The sequence below is a fragment of the Gopherus flavomarginatus genome, chromosome 5, assembly GCF_025201925.1.
Source record: "Gopherus flavomarginatus isolate rGopFla2 chromosome 5, rGopFla2.mat.asm, whole genome shotgun sequence".
Taxonomy (NCBI): domain Eukaryota; kingdom Metazoa; phylum Chordata; order Testudines; family Testudinidae; genus Gopherus; species Gopherus flavomarginatus.
This window is the reverse complement of record NC_066621.1, coordinates 42076178-42092956: the sequence shown is the minus strand read 5'-3', so window position 1 is coordinate 42092956 and position 16779 is coordinate 42076178. Positions and strand designations below refer to the sequence as shown.

At 48.3% G+C, this 16779-nt stretch overlaps 1 protein-coding gene across 1 annotated transcript in view; it reads left to right on the top strand.

Annotated features, from left to right (window-relative positions):
• The window catches only part of LOC127051013 (NACHT, LRR and PYD domains-containing protein 3-like), a 40989-nt gene that overhangs the window by 15774 nt on the left and 8436 nt on the right, over positions 1 to 16779 (top strand). The window contains exons 6-9 of the mRNA XM_050952800.1: positions 1261 to 1431; positions 4002 to 4175; positions 9413 to 9583; positions 11296 to 11466. Of these exons, the coding sequence (XP_050808757.1) occupies positions 1261 to 1431; positions 4002 to 4175; positions 9413 to 9583; positions 11296 to 11466 (687 nt within the window). The remainder of the gene's footprint in view (positions 1 to 1260; positions 1432 to 4001; positions 4176 to 9412; positions 9584 to 11295; positions 11467 to 16779) is intronic.

Here is a 16779-nt window from a genome sequence, read left to right as displayed (position 1 = left end):
TTTCCTTAAATGAGACTGGTATGTTAGCCTGCAGTCCAGTTTGAGTCCTAAATAAATGACAACTGGTTGGAAAGGAAGTGGATGATCCTCCACACAGAGCGTAAGAGGCTGATTAAGAAGCACTGGTCATGTGCTCCCTGATCAGTTTCCATGCTAAGGTCAGATCCTAGGCTGCTGTCAATCAGCAAAGCTCCACTAACTTCAAAGTAGCTTGTCTGATTTACGCCATCTCAGCATTCGGCCTTGCACTCACTGGAAATTCAGTCGAGGTTTCTTAAGGGAAGTCATTTGGCATCTATAAGTTTCTTCTTAACATTGTGCACTTGTATGTAACAGGTACAATACATCAGGGCTCAGTCATTCTATCCACCCTTTCAGTTCTTCCCAAATGCTCTGCAATTTAACTCCTAAGCTTCTGATCTCTCCCCAGCCACATTCCTTCCATATCATTTAATGAGTTCAACACACACAAATTTTCCACGAGCACCTTTAGGTCACTGTTTATTGCATTGTCTGCTCGGAGCTGTTAAAATTGCACTAACAAAACGGCACTACTCCCAGTGCAGCTGCTAGGGTGTTAAGAACAGACAGTGGCATTTCCCCTAAGAACAGGGCTAGGCATTCCAGTGGCTGAGACTCATGGCAGGCAGTCTGTCCCTGGTAGAAGTGCAATGGTGAAAGACGGTAACAGTTTTCATTGTAGGCCCAGCCTGTGAGACTGCCCTCCCTAGGGAAATTGAGGCCTCCTTTAGTGTGCAGCCAAGCCCAGGCAACACGGAGAGTGAGGAGGGACTTGAGATAAGGCAATACTCACCCCTCCCTGAATATTCAATACTGCGTACCCCATAGATGGCGGCTTGTTTGCGGAGTCCTAAGTAGAAATGATGCAGCAAGAGAGAGAAGAATGGACTGCCCCCATCCGCAAAACTGCAATAGACTTTCCAATGAGGTTCCTTTCCCTCTCTTTTTTCCCCTTCCTGTTCTATCAAGTGCAATAAAGCTTCTTTAGCAGGGGAAACCCAAATGTTTTTGCTCAGGAGATGGAGTTTGGGAACTTTGCCTTAGAAAAATGTTCATGTATGGAACACAGGACCAATGAAAGCTACAGATGCCCAGGACTGAAATTGACACCTGGTCATGTGGTCCTCAGCATACAATACTACAGCTCTGTAATCTTTATTCCCAAATTAAAGGAATCTTCCTAGAAACCCACTGAGACAGAAGCGCTCATTTCCCTCTCTGATTATTTGTCCCCTGCAGGCTTTCTAACTGCCATCTCACGGCCGTGTGTGGTGGGGATCTTTCCTCTCTTCTCAGCACCAAACCCACCCTGATGGAGCTTGATATAGGGGAAAACAACCTGGGGGATTCAGGTGTGCAGCAGCTGTGTGAGGGACTGAAACATCCACACAGCAAACTGCAGAAGCTGCGGTGAGTATTTCTAAGTGTCTCTTCTGAAAAGAACTCAGCAGGGTCTGGGGACCGTGTGTGGTGTCAGCTCTCTGCAGTACAGGGTGAGGCTGAAAGCCGAGCGTCCCTCCAGCCCCTGACATGTCAGTGGCTCCCAACATCCCGATGGCTCCTCGTGTTTGGAAAATGGAACATATAAAGAAAGATGAGCCCAAACTGGAGCCCTAGTTCAACCCTCCCCACCTGAAACTGAGGACTAAGTTGTAGTAATATTCACTAAAAATATAAGTCCAATAACGCTTAAAGCATGATCTCACTCCCTTTGATAACAACCAATTCTTACAATTATCTTTAAAACAACGTTATGTTTACTGTCATTTAAGATGAATGAAAGGACAAGAGGCCTTATAAAGCCTCAGAATCCGAAATCTCTCACAGCCCTGCCTAAGGGAGGGAGGGAGAGAGATTCTGTGTAAGCCCTGGTCTACACTCCGAGTTTAGGTAGAATTTAGCAGAGTTAGATCGATTTAACCCTGCACCCGTCCACATGACGAAGTCATTTTTGTCGACTTAAAGGGCTCTTAAAATCAATTTCTGTACTCCACCCCGACGAGGAGATTAGTGCTGAAATCGACCCTGCTGGGTTGAATTTGGGGTAATGTGGATGCAATTTGACCGTGTTGGCCTCCAGGAGCTATCCCAGAGTGTTCCATTGTGACTGCTCTGGACAGCACTCTCAACTCAGATGCACTGGCCAGGTTGACAGGAAAAGTCCCGTGAACTTTTGAATTTAATTTCCTGTTTGGCCACCATGGCAAGCTGATCAGCACAGATGACCATGGAGTCCCAGAATTGCAAAAGAGCTCTAGCATGGACCGAACAGGAGGTACTGGATCTGATCACTGTATGAGGAGACAAATCCGTGCTATCAGAACTCTGTTCCAAAAGACTAAATCATTAAGCACAGCCAGACACCAGGGTGGCTGGAAGAGCACAGCAGGATGTGCTGCACATCAGAGAAGCTTTGAAAACCAGTTTCACGACCAGGCTATACTGTGAAAGTTCTGTTTGTTTCTCCTTGATGAAAACTCACCCCCTTGGGTCACTCTACTTCCCTGTAAGCCAACTGCCCTCCTGTGATCTCTGCTTGCAGAAGCAATAAAATCATTGTTTCAAATTCATGCATTCTTTATTAATTCATCACACAAATGGGGGGATAACTTCCAAAGTAGCCCAGGAGGGGGTGGGAAGCACAGGGATGGGATAGTTTTAGGGGCACCTCCTACAATGGCATGCAGCTCATCATAGAAGCAGGATGTCTGGGGCTCTGACCCAGAGCAGCCATTTGCCTCTCTGGTTCTTTGGTAGGCTTGCCTGATATTCCAGGCAGGACTGAATCTCCATTAGATAAAACTTAAAGAAGGAAATGACCTGGAGTCACTCCTATTTATGTCCAGGTGCCTCCGACCAACCTCACTGAGGCTGGCCAGGAGCACCCATGTCTGCCCAGGAGCCCCTGACTGACCTCACCGAGGCTGGCCAGGAGGAACCTGGAGACAGCAGCAGACGGTACAATACAGCTGCTAACCATCTTCGCTAACTTGCAAAGGCAAAGAGCTGCTGCTGAGTAGCACTGCAGTACCCTGTCTGCCAGCAGCACCCAGGACACGTACGGTGACAGTGAGCTGAGTGGGCTCCATGCTCAACGCTAGCCTTGGTACTGTGGACTCACTCCGCTGACTTAATGGTCTTAAGTCAGGACACACACAATCAACTATATCAAATTGATTTCTAAAGAATCGACATATTAAATCAACCTAATTTTGTAGTGTAGACATACCCCAAGGGAGGCAGAATTCCTCCTGAACATCCTTTGCCTGCAGGGGAATTTGCCTGCAGCTAATCTCTTCCGGGAGCTGCACCATGTTCTTCTGTTTGTTCAGCTGGCTGTGCTGGCCAGTGAATCGTGGAACTTTATCATGTCCCCTTCTGCTCTGCTCTTGCCTGCTTTGGTGCTACTTTTGCCACCGCGGTGCGGAGAGAAGGGATCAGACCTTTTGCTCAGAGGAATGCAAGGGCTTTGGCTGTGCCCAGCCTCAGTGCAGGGTGCAAGGAGAGGGAGACTTCCTGTGCTTTTCCCTCCCCTTGAGCACCTTGAAATGACTTCATTTTTCCACTCCAGCTCTGAGTCTGCCCAGTGGCTTACAGCCTGCCACAGGGAAAGAGGAAACCCTGTATCTAGAATGCTCCTTTGGGAAAGACCAAACTCAGACTTCGGTGAGCAACATGCTCAATCCTGTATCACAGTTCCAGGGCTAGCTACACCTCTGTCCCCTTTCGGGCCTCTCTGGGTGCACCCACCTCAGGTCCCAGGCCTCCACCTCTCTCTGGTGGAATCATACAATTCTTCCACTCTTAGGCCCACTGAGAGCTAAAGCTGCATGTGGACTGAAATCCTCATGTGGTCCCCAGCATCCACTACTACAGCAGGGTGATTTTATTCCCAGAATACAAGACTCTTTCTAGAACCCCACTGAGGGAACTGGACAGAAATCAGTGCTCATTTCCCTCTCTGATCATGTTTCCCGCAGGTTGATGAATTGTGGTCTGACTGCTGGTTCCTGTGGGAATCTCTCCTCTGTTCTCAGGGCCAAACCGACCCTGACTGAGTTGGATCTTGCGCTGAACAACCTGGGAGAGGCAGGAGGAATGAAGCTGCTGTGTGAGGGACTGAAACATCCTGACTGCAAACTGCAGAAACTGAGGTGAGTATTCACACATCTTCCTGCTGGAAAGAACTCAGCAGGGTGTGCGGAAGATGTCAGGTCCATGAAGGAACATGGAGAGATTGAAAGCTGTGTGTCCCTCCAGCACCTGATGTCTCAGTGGCTCTCAATATCCCTATGGGCTGTTCTGATTGGAGAACAGAATTTATTAATAAAGATCGGTCCAAACTGGAGCAGTAGTTCAAACCCCCCTGAATTTGAGGATTGAGTGATTTCCACTCGCATGTATTTTTTTCAATAAAAATTGAAGCAGGGTCTTTTAAACACCTGTTTAGTCATCTTTAAACAATACTACATTTATTTTGATTTAAAATGAATAAAAACACAAGAGGTCCAAAGAGCTAGGGAGCCTAAATCTCTCTGCTATCTGCCTCAGGGGGAACTGTGGGAGGAATACTGTTTTAGAGAGGAAGAATTTTCCCTGCACATGCAATGCTGACAGACCCTGGTCCTCAGCGGGCAGGATCGAACGGGGGACCTCTGGAGCGCATGAGCCTCTACCTCATGAGCTAAAAGCCAATTGGCTGTTAAGCAGATGCATTAATTGCTTTCTCTTTAAGTGATCTCACAGTGCACTGGATGGGACAAAGCACCACACCCAGAAGGTGTTTGAGTTACATACTTCCCCTAGCTGAGGAAGCATGTCCTGAGCTTCAGAGATGTCCCAGCTGGAATCGCAGATGAGCCCCCACTTGCAGCACTGACAGACACCAGTTGCCAACAGGCAGGATTGAACTGGGGATCTCTGGAGCTTAGTGTATGAAACTCTACCAGCTGACTCTTAGCTAAGGCTATAGAGCAGAGTCATTTTCTCTCTCTCTCTAAGTGGTCCTGGTGCCCCTAGATGGGATAGAACACCACACCCAGGAGGTGTGTGGGTTACACACATCCTTTTCATACCAAGGGGTCCGGGATATTTGTCTGTAGCTAACCCTCTTCAAGAGCCACCATTTGTTCTTCTGTTTGCCCAGCTGCCTGTGTTGGCCAGTGCACTGTGGGATTTTATCATGGCCCCCTTCTGCTCTTCATTGGCTGCTTAGTTGTTTATTTTGCCCCTAAGGGCAAAGAAGGGATCAGACCTTGTGCTCAGGGGAGCGCGAGGCCTGCGACTGAGCAAGGAGAGAGAGAGGTTTCCTGTGCTGTCCCCTCTGTAGCCCGATCTATAGATTATAGAGGAAATATAAATATAATCCCCAGTTATCACTTTGAGGGTTGGCAGTTTTTTGTCCCAAGATCAGACCCAGTATTTATTCAAATCATTATATAATGGGAAACTCCGATGTGCACAGCTGCAACACTCACGCTACAGGAACTTCTCTGTATTTACAAATAGTTTATTAATACATTTAGCTCAGTCACAAACACCTCAGCTCAGGATACTACAGAGTATACATCTGCACATCCATATACTCACGCCATCCCTTGTAGGACAACCTGAAATGTGAGCCATCATAGAATCATAAAACTGGACCTCGAGAGGTCTTCTAGTTCAGTCCCCTGCACTCATGGCAGGACTAAGTATTATCTAGACCATCCCTGACAGATGTTTGTGTGACCTGCTCTTAAAAATCCCCAATGATGGAGATTCCACCAACTCCCTAGGCAATTTAGTCCAGTGCTTAACCTCTCTGACAGTTAGGAAGATTTTCCTAATGTCCAGCCAAAACCTCCTTTGCTGCAATTTAAATCCATTGCTTCTTGTCCTATCCTCAGAGGTTAAGAAGAACAATTTTTCTTCCTCCTCCTTGTAACAACCTTTTATGTACTTGAAAACTGTTAGCATGTCCTCTCTCAGTCTTCTCTTCTCCAGACTAAACAAACCCAGTTTTTTCAATCTTCCCTTTCTAGACCTTTAGTCATTTTTGTTGCTCTTCTCTGGACTTTCTCCAGTTTGTCCACATCTTTCCTGAAATATGGTGCCTAGCACTGGACACAATACACCAGGTGAGGCAGGTGGAAAAATACTCCTGCTAATACAGTCAAACCTCGCAATAACGTGCCCCGCCATAACGTGAAATTGCAAATAACGTGATCATAAGTTGGCTCCCCTTTAAGGCCTAATACCAATAGTCCCCAATGCCCTGGCGCCCACCGGGACATTGATGTGCCCCTGCCTAGTGCCCAGCAGGGGAAAGAAACTGCGGCCCCGCGCCTGCTAGGGACAAAGAACTCCGAGGCTGCAGGCGCCAGTGCTCTCTGTCCCCAGCAGGTGCAGGGCTGCGGCTTCTCTCTGGCTTCAAGAGGAGCCGCGGCCCCACACCTGCTGGGGACAGAGAACTCCAGGGCTGCGTGTTTCTAGTTACTAAGGTAGCAGTGGGTGGTGACTTCTGTCACGTGGCAGGCCATTATCACATTAATCCAAGTTGTGGGACTGGGCAGGGCCAGGAAATAGCAACCAGTTTCTCTCCAGCACTCCTTTGTGTCAGACCCTTAACACCTGGAGGCAGAAGTGAACTGAAAGCTTTCACTGAAAGAAGCCCCTTCAGTCTCTCACTCGGAAAGGGAATTTGGCAGAGATGGCTGCACTTCCAGATTTTCCTGGAAGCAAATGGAGTTTCAGAGAAACCAGTGGGAGTGACCTCCTCCATGCTGCTACAAGTGGGATTGGCAGTGGGAGCAGATGAATGACTCCCCCCCCATACCCCAGAATCCTATTGCTCAGTGACCTCTAACTGGGGTAGAGTGAGTTGCAGCATCACATCCATTTTCTGACACTGACAAACAGGTTTAGGGGGGCCTCTGACATGTTGCTTAAAGGAATTGCCAGGCCCAGCCTGGACACTGGAGGATGATCTGCTGCTGTGACCAAGAAATGGGCGGGGGGCTTGATTTTCTTGGATGGCAGTGGGAGCCTACTGATGGGCAGTTTGTATTGGTGCTCTGTAAGGCTTTGCCCTTTCTCATGAGATCTTCAGGTGAGTTGGAGACCAATCCATCTCAGCCTGGGGTAGCTGCATGAGCATTGGCTGCTGGATTTCAGATCACTGCTACATGTGAGGTTGGAAGTTTGCGACACATCCCAGTGGGAGCACTCAAACTGCTGTGATTAATCAGTCACAATTCTTTTAAAAAATACAGTGATCCAGGCAGCAGTATCTCTTGGGAAAGGCACTTCCGCAGCAGCAAGGTGACATGACTGACCAGTATGTATAGACTACAGGGCTGCCAAATGTAAGATATCTCATCTGACACTCGTTTGGCAACCCTGTCACTCCTGTCCTTACTGCAGATGGAATCCAGTGAAGGCAGGGATTGTAGTTTCTCTTGTCAGTCATTAGAGGTCACTGTTGCTTCATATTTTGGAAGCAGGCAAGGGCAGGGAAGTACTTGCGAAATGTTCCGTAACAGGTAACTTTGTCAAATTGATGATGAACACAGGGCCGCTGTGCCAGGTTATGAAATGTAAATGTTGTATTTGTGCTTTGCTTTTCCTTGGGGAAACATCTTGGTTTTCTGACCTTTAGGGTTTGCCCCTCCTGTTCCTGATGGGGCAGAGGAAACTTAACTGGTTTTCTGAACTTGGAGTATGAGCATGTGCCACTCCACGTTCTGAAAGACTGCGTGCTGGGCAGCAATTGAAGCTACCTGAACACAGGGCTCTGTAAGGGATCAGAGAGGCTGGTCTGGCATTTAAATCTGAACATGGACAGGCCCAGGCTTAGTCTGATCTCCCCTGGGAAAGAGCTCCCCAGCCAGAGCGAGCTGCTGAGAATGCTGTGCCTGTGCCCCTGGGAGTCTGACCTGGGCTTTGTTATCTATAGATCCCCTTGGCAGTGTAGTCAGGGTGGTGGATCACGGGTGGATGAACACTCTCTGTGGCAGCCTCACCATAAACTGTTATGAGTCTTGTAAATCAGGGCTACTGCTAGGGCTTGGAATGATATCCTGAAACTCCTGGGGGTTTTGTACAGCTTGAGGGCCATGGTGTGATATGCTCAGATAATTTGGCTGCTGCACATGGTCTGAGCTGGATTTTGCATGTGACATTTCCCTCCTGTCCCAGAAAAGGAATTCCGGTCTCAAACAGGGGGTTTCAGGAGTGACACCACTGTGTAGATGCTGAAACGTCCCAACTGTAAAATACAAGGATTAGCATCAGCAGCTACTGGCTTCCTTTGTAATTCCCTCCCCAGTCTTCGTTTCCCACACCAATCCATGTATATTTTCATCCATTGATAAATTGTGACTCCTTACATTACATGTCAGGGAGTTTATGGCCAGTGAACTTCCACACTAAGGGCCAGATCTTCTGCTGGTACAAATCAGTATAGCTCCACTGTCTTCTAAGTAGCTTCACTGATTTACATCAGCCATGGATCTGGCCTTGACCATCACTGGGAGTTCCTTTGAGCTTTCTTTAGGGAAGTCGTGAGGCACCTATCGGTCTCTCCCTAGCATTATGAGCCCATATGTAAAACAAACACTAGCTCTGGACTCATTTTATCCCACCTTTTAGCTCTTCCCAAATTCTGATGTCTCTACAGTAACTCCCATGATGCTGCTGTCACAGCAGTGGGGCTGCAATGGTGAAAGACTCACAATTTAATTGTAGGCCCAGCCTGTGAGAATGGGCTCCCTATGAAAATTCCAGCCTTTTTTAGTGTATGGTCAAATCTAGGGAAAATGGGACAGAGATGGGGGGACCTGACACTTAGCAAAACTGAGCCCATTCCTGAATTCTGAATGTTCAGAACTAAGTACTCTATAGAGGCTGGCTCCTTGGCTGAATCCTAAGTAGAAATGAGAGAGGGAAAGAGGACAACAGGCTTCCCACATTTCCTCTGGCCAGAGGCGGCTCTAGGCATTTTGCCGCCCCAAGCACGACAGGCAGGCTGCCTTTGGCAGCTTGCCTGCAGAGGGTGCGCTGAAGCCGTGGGACCAGTGGACCCTCCACAGGCATGCCGCTGAAGGCAGCCTGCCTGCCGCCCTCGCGGCGACTGGCAGAGCGCCCCCAGTGGCTTGCCGTCCCAAGCACATGCTTGGCGTGCTGGGGCCTGGAGCCGCCCCTGCCTCTGGCTCCTCCTTTAGTGTTTCTTCATTAGCAGAAGCTACAGTGCTTATGCTCAGGGGATTGAAATCCTCACATGGTCCTCAGCAACCACTGCTGCAGCTCTGTGATTTTATTCCCGGAATAAAGGAATCTTGCTATAAAAACCCACAGAGAGAACAGGACAGACAGAGGTGCTCATTTCCCTCTGTTTGCGTGTCTCCTGCAGGTTGATGGGTTGCCAGCTCACAGCTGCTTGTTGTGAGGATCTCTCCTCTGTTCTCAGTATCAATCAGACTCTGACCGAGTTGGAGCTGAGGGGGAACCTCCTTAGAGATTCAGGAGTGCAGCTGCTGTGCGAGGGACTGAAGCATGCAAACTGCAAACTGCAGAAACTGGGGTAAGTATTTACAGGTACCTTTTCTGTAAAGAACTCAGCAGGTTGTGTCGATGGTGGGACACTGTCAGCTCCTTGCGAGTACATGGTGAGGCTGACAGCTGAGTAACCCTGCAGTACCGGACCTGTCAGTGGTTCACAACATCTTGATGGACTGTCATGTTTGTAAACTTGAAGTTATAAAGAAAGATGGGCCCAAACTGGAGCTCTACCTCCAAACTCCTCCTCCTCCTCCTCCTCTCTGAACTTGAGGAATAGGTGTTTCACCTGTAATTGAATACATGGCTGGTAGTATCACCTATTGTTAAATTTGCCCGATACTTCCTATTGTAAGTCTCTCTTCAGTTGCTTATAAATTGGCTGAACTCTAACTGCTTGGGTGGAAATTTTCCATACCGGGTGTCTGCTTCAGGCTGAACTTTTTTAGTAAATTTAAGCTCAGCAGAGCAAATGCTCCAAAGAACCAGGTTAGGGTGAACATACATTTTTTTACCAGCCATTTTGCTGAAGAGATCTCGCCCCCCTGCCCATACGTTGGAGCAAGGACTCGACATTTAGCAAGGTGCAGCCTCTTTGTTAAATGTGCCTTTTGCTTTTCCTGTGAAAATCTTCCCAAACGGGCATCTCTGGGCCTTCTTATGCTCTGTCCCAAGCCTACAGACCAGCTTGAGTTATTTGCATCCTCCACAGAGGCTCAAGAGCTGTCCAGTTACACAGCAGGCTCTTATGTGTCCCAGCCGTATGTAGGCATCCCATGCCTGCCTTCCAGCAGGACCTAATAATTATGCAGGGACATTTGCTCTATGGCCATTCAGACTTGGGGAGCAGGGATAAAGCAAGAGGTTTGGGATAAAAGGCTGAGTTGATCTTGACAGAGGGGTCCTCTTTTTTTATTTGACAAATGGCCATGACCTTTTGTCCAAGGGGAGATCCCACCCTGCTGAAGGATTGTTGGGACTGGAACCTGCCTGGGTCTCCACAGAGGTGATGTGCGAGGGGGAGCATTTAAATCCTGTTATTGTTTTCTGTTTTCTCTGTATATTTTTGTCCTTAAATAATTGCACTCTGCTTGGAGAGAGCTGGTTGGTCACTAGTAAACCATTGTTATAGCCTTTGGAAAGAGAGCAAAGTCCAAGGGCTGCACTAATTCAGACCTTCTGGGGATAATCAGAGTGCAACTGCCAGCTGCCACAGCCTAAACCCCTGGTCAGACGGGAATGAGATACGGGTCCCTGCCCAGAGAAAGGCGACAGCTAGAACCCTGAGGGAGTTTTCCTTGAGCAAACTGCAGAGGGAATCAAAGGTGCAGTTACTCTAAAACTCGGACAGACGGGAGTACAAGGGCCATCCTGAATTCTGGTTGGTCAGTGGAAAGGACTACGGACAATGCTTAGAGTGGAAGTCTTTCCCTACCCCTTATTCCTCATTGATCAATGGCGGAGGGTTGGGGCTTGAAATGTCTGGCTCATTCCCAGGGTGGTCCAGTCCAGGTGAAGTGCAAGGAGCAGGGCTTATGCAGAAAGTCCCCCTCAACACTGGATTCTCATTAAACAAGAGGTGGGGCTTGGGGCAGGGTGTGAGGCAGGGCTTCTGGCCCATTCTCAATGCTGAGTGGTCAGGTAGAGAAATGGGTGAGCGGTGCCACCTGTCATAACAGCTGGGGCAAGCCCCATTCACGCTGTGATTGCTTATCTCTGCGTTTCTCTCTCCTGCAGATTGAAGAATTTCCTTCTCACGGATGCTTGCTGTGAGAATCTCGCGGCTGTTCTCAGCATCAGTAACAGCCTGACAGAGCTGGAGCTGGGTATTGACTATCTAAGAGATTCCGGAGTGCAGCTGCTGTGCGAGGGACTGAAACACCCGAACTGCAAACTGCAGAAACTGGGGTAAGTAACATTTGGCCTCCTCTTTGCGTTTACAGGTGTCCTTTGTGTAAAGCTCTTGGCAGGGTGTGTGGCTGGTGTCTGATATCTGCTCCCTGCAGCTACATGGAGATGCTGAGAGATTAGTGTCTCTCCAGCACCTGCGTCATTGGCTCCCAACGTGCACCGGACTGCCCTGCTTGGAAAATGGAAATTTTAAAGTAAAGCAGGGCATAGCCCCCTGGTAATTTGCAAATAAATAGATTATTTTTTTAAACAACTCTTACTAAAGTGCATTTGCTTTACAATAGTGCAGTCTTTCCCCTCAGCTAGCAGACTGTCTTGTAGAGAAGTTTAATGACTTTTGACACCGTGACATATTGATTTAAAATTTATTAAGGCAAAATTGGTTCCAGGAGCCTGAGAATTCTTAACCTCCCAATCTGAGCTGAACTGTCCAGAGTGGTGTCAGCTTCAGCCCTAGCCATGATAGCTCTTGCTTTGAAATTCACAGAGTTGAGGCGGAAGCTTCTCTCGGCTGAGAGGCACCACTAGTTTGGAGAAATACCCCTTGAAGTGCAGCCCTCTGGGAGTGGGGACGAGTGGTCACAGTAACAAACCAGGCAGGTTAGAACAGAGGCCAATGTTGGACTCATTATAAAACACAAAACCCTTTGGGGCAAGCTGTGGTTCCTCCCTTTTCTATTCCAGTACATGTCTGCCCGGTGGTTCTTCTTTCATGACTGAACTTCAAACCTGGTGTGGGGTGCTCCTGGGGAACTCCCGGGACTTTGAGCCAGATTTTCAGAATTACTCAGAACCCAGCAGCTCCGATTATTACTGTTCTGCCCATGTTTTCCAAAGACCTGCATGTTGGATGCTGAGATCTCTTGAAAAGCTGCAAAAGCACAAGCAGAGTGAACGGCAAAATCAGCCTCCCAGTTAAGGCCCATCATTGGAGTTTGGGGCTAGTGCCACTGACCCCTAATGCAGGGATCCTCATTCCCTCCCAAAAACATCAGATCCAAGCCTGGAGGGCTGAGCTGCTTCCATCCCAATCTCTCCCCTTCAGCCATCCAGGGAAGCCTCAGAGCTCTGCCTGTCTATGTGTAGATCGATGGGACTCAGCTCAGGGCTAGTTGATTTCTCCTTTCAGTCTCACCATCAGTGCCTCTTCCTTATCTTCACTCTTGAGGATAAGGTGCCACTCTCCACTACACAGCCTGCAGAAAAGAGAATCCACCAGCTGCTATCAAAACCCCTCCTCTCTGTAGGGAAAGAAGACATCTGTTAGTGGTTTTTCTTCCATTTCCCCCTTTCACTTTCCTTCCCTCCCCCTTGCTTTGGGAGCCTTCCGCTCAGGACACCTGCAGCCTCCTGTCTCCTTCTGAGGATCAAAACCTACGGATCACTGGTGCCTCTCATCTGTGTGGCCCTACAAAGAGTCCTGCCCCTTTTATCCCTCATAGGTTAGAAGAGGGTTGGGAATGAGTCTTTCACAGATGGTGTCATGGGGGGCAGTGATACCACATGGTCCGACAGCTCAGGAATGTGATGGTACCTCATCTGCCCCCAATTCAGCTCCATTTTAATTGCTTGGCTGAGCCTGGAACTATGACATTCCCACTTCACCAGGGGAAACATCTTTGGGTTTCAAACAATAAAATATACCTACATTACAACTGTCAGAAGCCCTGACTCTAAGCCCCAGGCTGGGCGAAGCTGCCATCTGTCAATGCCTCATCCTGGGGTATGGCTACACTTGCAGCTTTACAGCGCTGGGAGTTAAACCTGTCTTCGTACAGCTGAGTAGGGAAAGCGCTGCAGTCTGTCCACACTGACAGCTACCAGCGCACTGTCGTGGCCACATTTGCAGCATCTGCAGCGGCATTGGAAGCAGTGCATTGTAGGCAGCTATCCCAGCATTCAAGTGGCTGCAACGTGCTTTTCAAAAGCGGGGTGTGTGTGTATGTGTGTGGAGTGGAGTGTGACAGGGAGTGTGGGGGAGAGAGAGAGTGGATTTTTGGAGCTGACACTCTGTCAGCAGCTGCCTTGTAAGTTCCAACCCCCTCCCCCACCCCTCTCTCACTCACTGAAAGCAAACAACAGCTGATAAGCAGCCTCCCCGAAACAGACCCCCGCTCCCTCCCTCCTGCACGCCGTGCCACTTCTCTCCTCAAGCCCCCTCTCTTCAAGCAAACACTAGCTGTGGGCATTCCAAAGGGAGCCCCATTCCTGCCTCTGCTCATTCACTGCAAACAGTAGCTGCGTTTGTTTTTTTGATAAGCAGCTTCGGGAGCCCGGAGTTCACAACAAAATAAAGAGAGTCATCACGACAAAACAAAGAGAGTAATCTTTACTTAAAAGCATTATGGGAAGCTTCCGGAGGTCAGTCACAGCGTACTAAGATTATGCCCTGTTTACACTGGCACCCCAGCGCTGCAGCAGCAGTGCTATACTCTTTATTCCTCTCATCGAGGTGGAGTACAGCCAGCGCTGTAGCCAGGGAGATACAGCGCTGTATGGGCCTTGCCAGTGTGGACGGGGAGTAAGTTACAGCGCTGTAAAGCCACCACCAGCGCTGTAACTCTCAAGTGTAGCCAAAGCCCTGGTCTCTGATCTCCGAGTGAGTTCCCTCTTCCCTTTCACACTATGCTCCCATTTCACTGTCTCTTTCTTTCCTCTCATTCCCTCTCCCCCACCCCCCCCCAATGGGCTTGCTATAGGATACTGACCTTTCTGAAAGTGCATCAGCCCAACCCTTTGTCTTTCATATTCAGTGTAAAATTAACCTTTGGACACTACAGCTCCCTGATCCTCAAAACCACAGCTTGTCTGGTGGGCGATTCATAGGCCTCATGCATGAGGCCGGCTCCAGGGTTTTTGCTGTCCCAAGCAACGAAAAGAAAAAAAAAGCCGTGATCATGATCTGTAGCTCTACCTTGCCGCTTCAGTCTTTGGCAGTAATTCAGCGGTTGGTCCTTCGCTCCGAGAGGGAGTGAGGGACCTGCTGCCAAATTGCCACCGAAGACCCGGATGTGCCGCCCCTCACCGTTGGCTTCCCCAATCAGCTGCTTGCTAGGCTGGTGCCTGGAGCCGGCCCTGCTCATGCACTAGATTTGTATTGTTTGAGGTTTCAATTGGTTTTTTGAATGAGCGAACCACAAGCAATGCAATGTGTCCAACTAGCCATGGCTGAATGGACTCAGGCTTTGCCCTCCATACTGGCACTGTCTTACCCAAAAGTATTGGAGCTAAAACAGTGCATCTGTCCTCATGCATATAAATTAGAAGGCCAGAAGGGACCTTGTGACAGCTAGTCTGATCTGTATAACACAGGCCAGAGAACTTCTGTGAATTAATTTCTGTTTGAACTAGAGCGTCTCTTTTAGAGAAAAGGTTCAATCCAAACCCAACCACAAGAGGAATGGTCCCACAAACAAACCCTTAAAAACAAGAAACAATCCCATTTAAATATTGTCACCCCTCACACAACACATTCACCACTTCCACTGACTGACTCTGCTCCTTCGTAAGTCCAGCGCACACATCACATTCCTCACAACCGCACTATAATGTGAACCTTCACTCTGACCTTGGGAGCATGTGTGTCTGCTGGACACCTGTGCCTTCACATTTCAGAGGACGGCATCATTTGCAATGCAGGTCTGTCGCATCTTATGTGCATTTAACATGCACAATTTCAACTTTACGCGGTCAGCAAAAACAAAAACAAAAAAAGAGAAAAATAACAATTTTAATACTATACGTGTAGTGCAGGCGATTCTGCCTGCCATTACACTCAATGTAATTTTGACTATACGTGATTTTTGCTTTACGTGCTGACTGCGGAACATAACCCCAGTGTAAGATGCGACGGACCTGTAGCTGAGACAAAGCTAGTACCTTGGTTTCTCTCTCAGAGGAACTCCCAGGACTGTAGAGGGATGAGGATCCATTTGAATGGTGTGAGGGATGAGAGTTGGCTTGGTACTTATCTTCTGGCCTGTTCTCTGTGAGGCTGGGAGGGCAGGAGGTGCTGGCCTGCCTATGCTCCTCAGAGGCAGGAAGGAGCTGACTGCAACAGCTGGTTGTGAATTCCCCCCCACACACATACACGAAAATTCACAAAAATGGACATTTCTATGCACAAAGTCATTTTCCATTTAAAAAAAAGTTTCAGTGGAGAATTTTCAGCCAGCTCTGCTTGCTGCAGTACTGAGAGCTTCCAAAGCTGCTTTGCCCACTGGCAGCTCCGGTGCCAGATGGCCTGACTGGGACAGGGACTTCACAAGTTGAGCCACTGTTTCATTGTAGCCCTAACTCATGAGGGGGCTGTGCCCCATGTGTAGAGGACAACAGGGAGACCTGGCTTATCCTATACCACTCTCTAGTTTGGCTGCAGGCTCTTATCTACAGCTTGGGCATGCGGGCCCTTGAGGTCCTGGCTCTGAGAGAGCCGCACCATCAGAGCATTCATGGCTCCTCTTCTCTCCTCTCTCAGCCATGAACAGAGAGTTAAAGGAGGAAAGACGGACTGCCCTCAAAACGATCCCTGTTGTGGAAGAGATCTGTGGCCAGAGCAGATGCAAGACTGGCTCAGAAAACCCCCTGGCCAAAAGGGAGTCTGCTCATTGCTATTTTTATAATTTAATATAGTGTACTTCAGTTTAGAGTCATTTGTATGAGCCTCCAATGGAATCCAATTTAAAAAGATCTAGAGACTCTGACACAAAGAGGAGATTCCTGGTGTGCCAATTACCCAGGAGTGGAGGCAGAGAATTCTGGGAGCTCCACAAAGGGGTGGTTCTAGTCTCTGGCAGGCTGTCAAATTTTGGCCATCTCTAACCAGCAGGAAAAAAGGGAACACCCACAGTCCATGGGTGGGATGAGCTATCAGTCTGCCAGTTTTCTGTCCATTTCATATGTGTTATATTGATTTTTGTACAGTGTTATTTTTAATCAAAGTGCGATGTGCTAATCAAGTTTCTTGCAGAAGTCTAAGTACACTATCTCAGTAGTTGCCTTTATCAACCAGACTCAGAATCTCCAAGACTAGTGTCAGGTCTTGTCAAACAAACCCGTTTTCCATGAACTACATTGACTGCCATTATTGATACTCAATCCTTTACCTCTTTATTACTTGATCCATCTCTGCTGTTCCATTATTTTTTTCTGGGTTGATGGGAGGCCAAATGGACTATAATTCTCAGTTCTTTCCATTTGTCATTTTAAAATATCAGCATAGCATTAGCTTTCTTTCAGTCCTCTGGAACTTCCTCAGTTGCTCAAGATTTATTTAACATCAACAGTCCAGAAAGCTCCTCAGCCAATTAT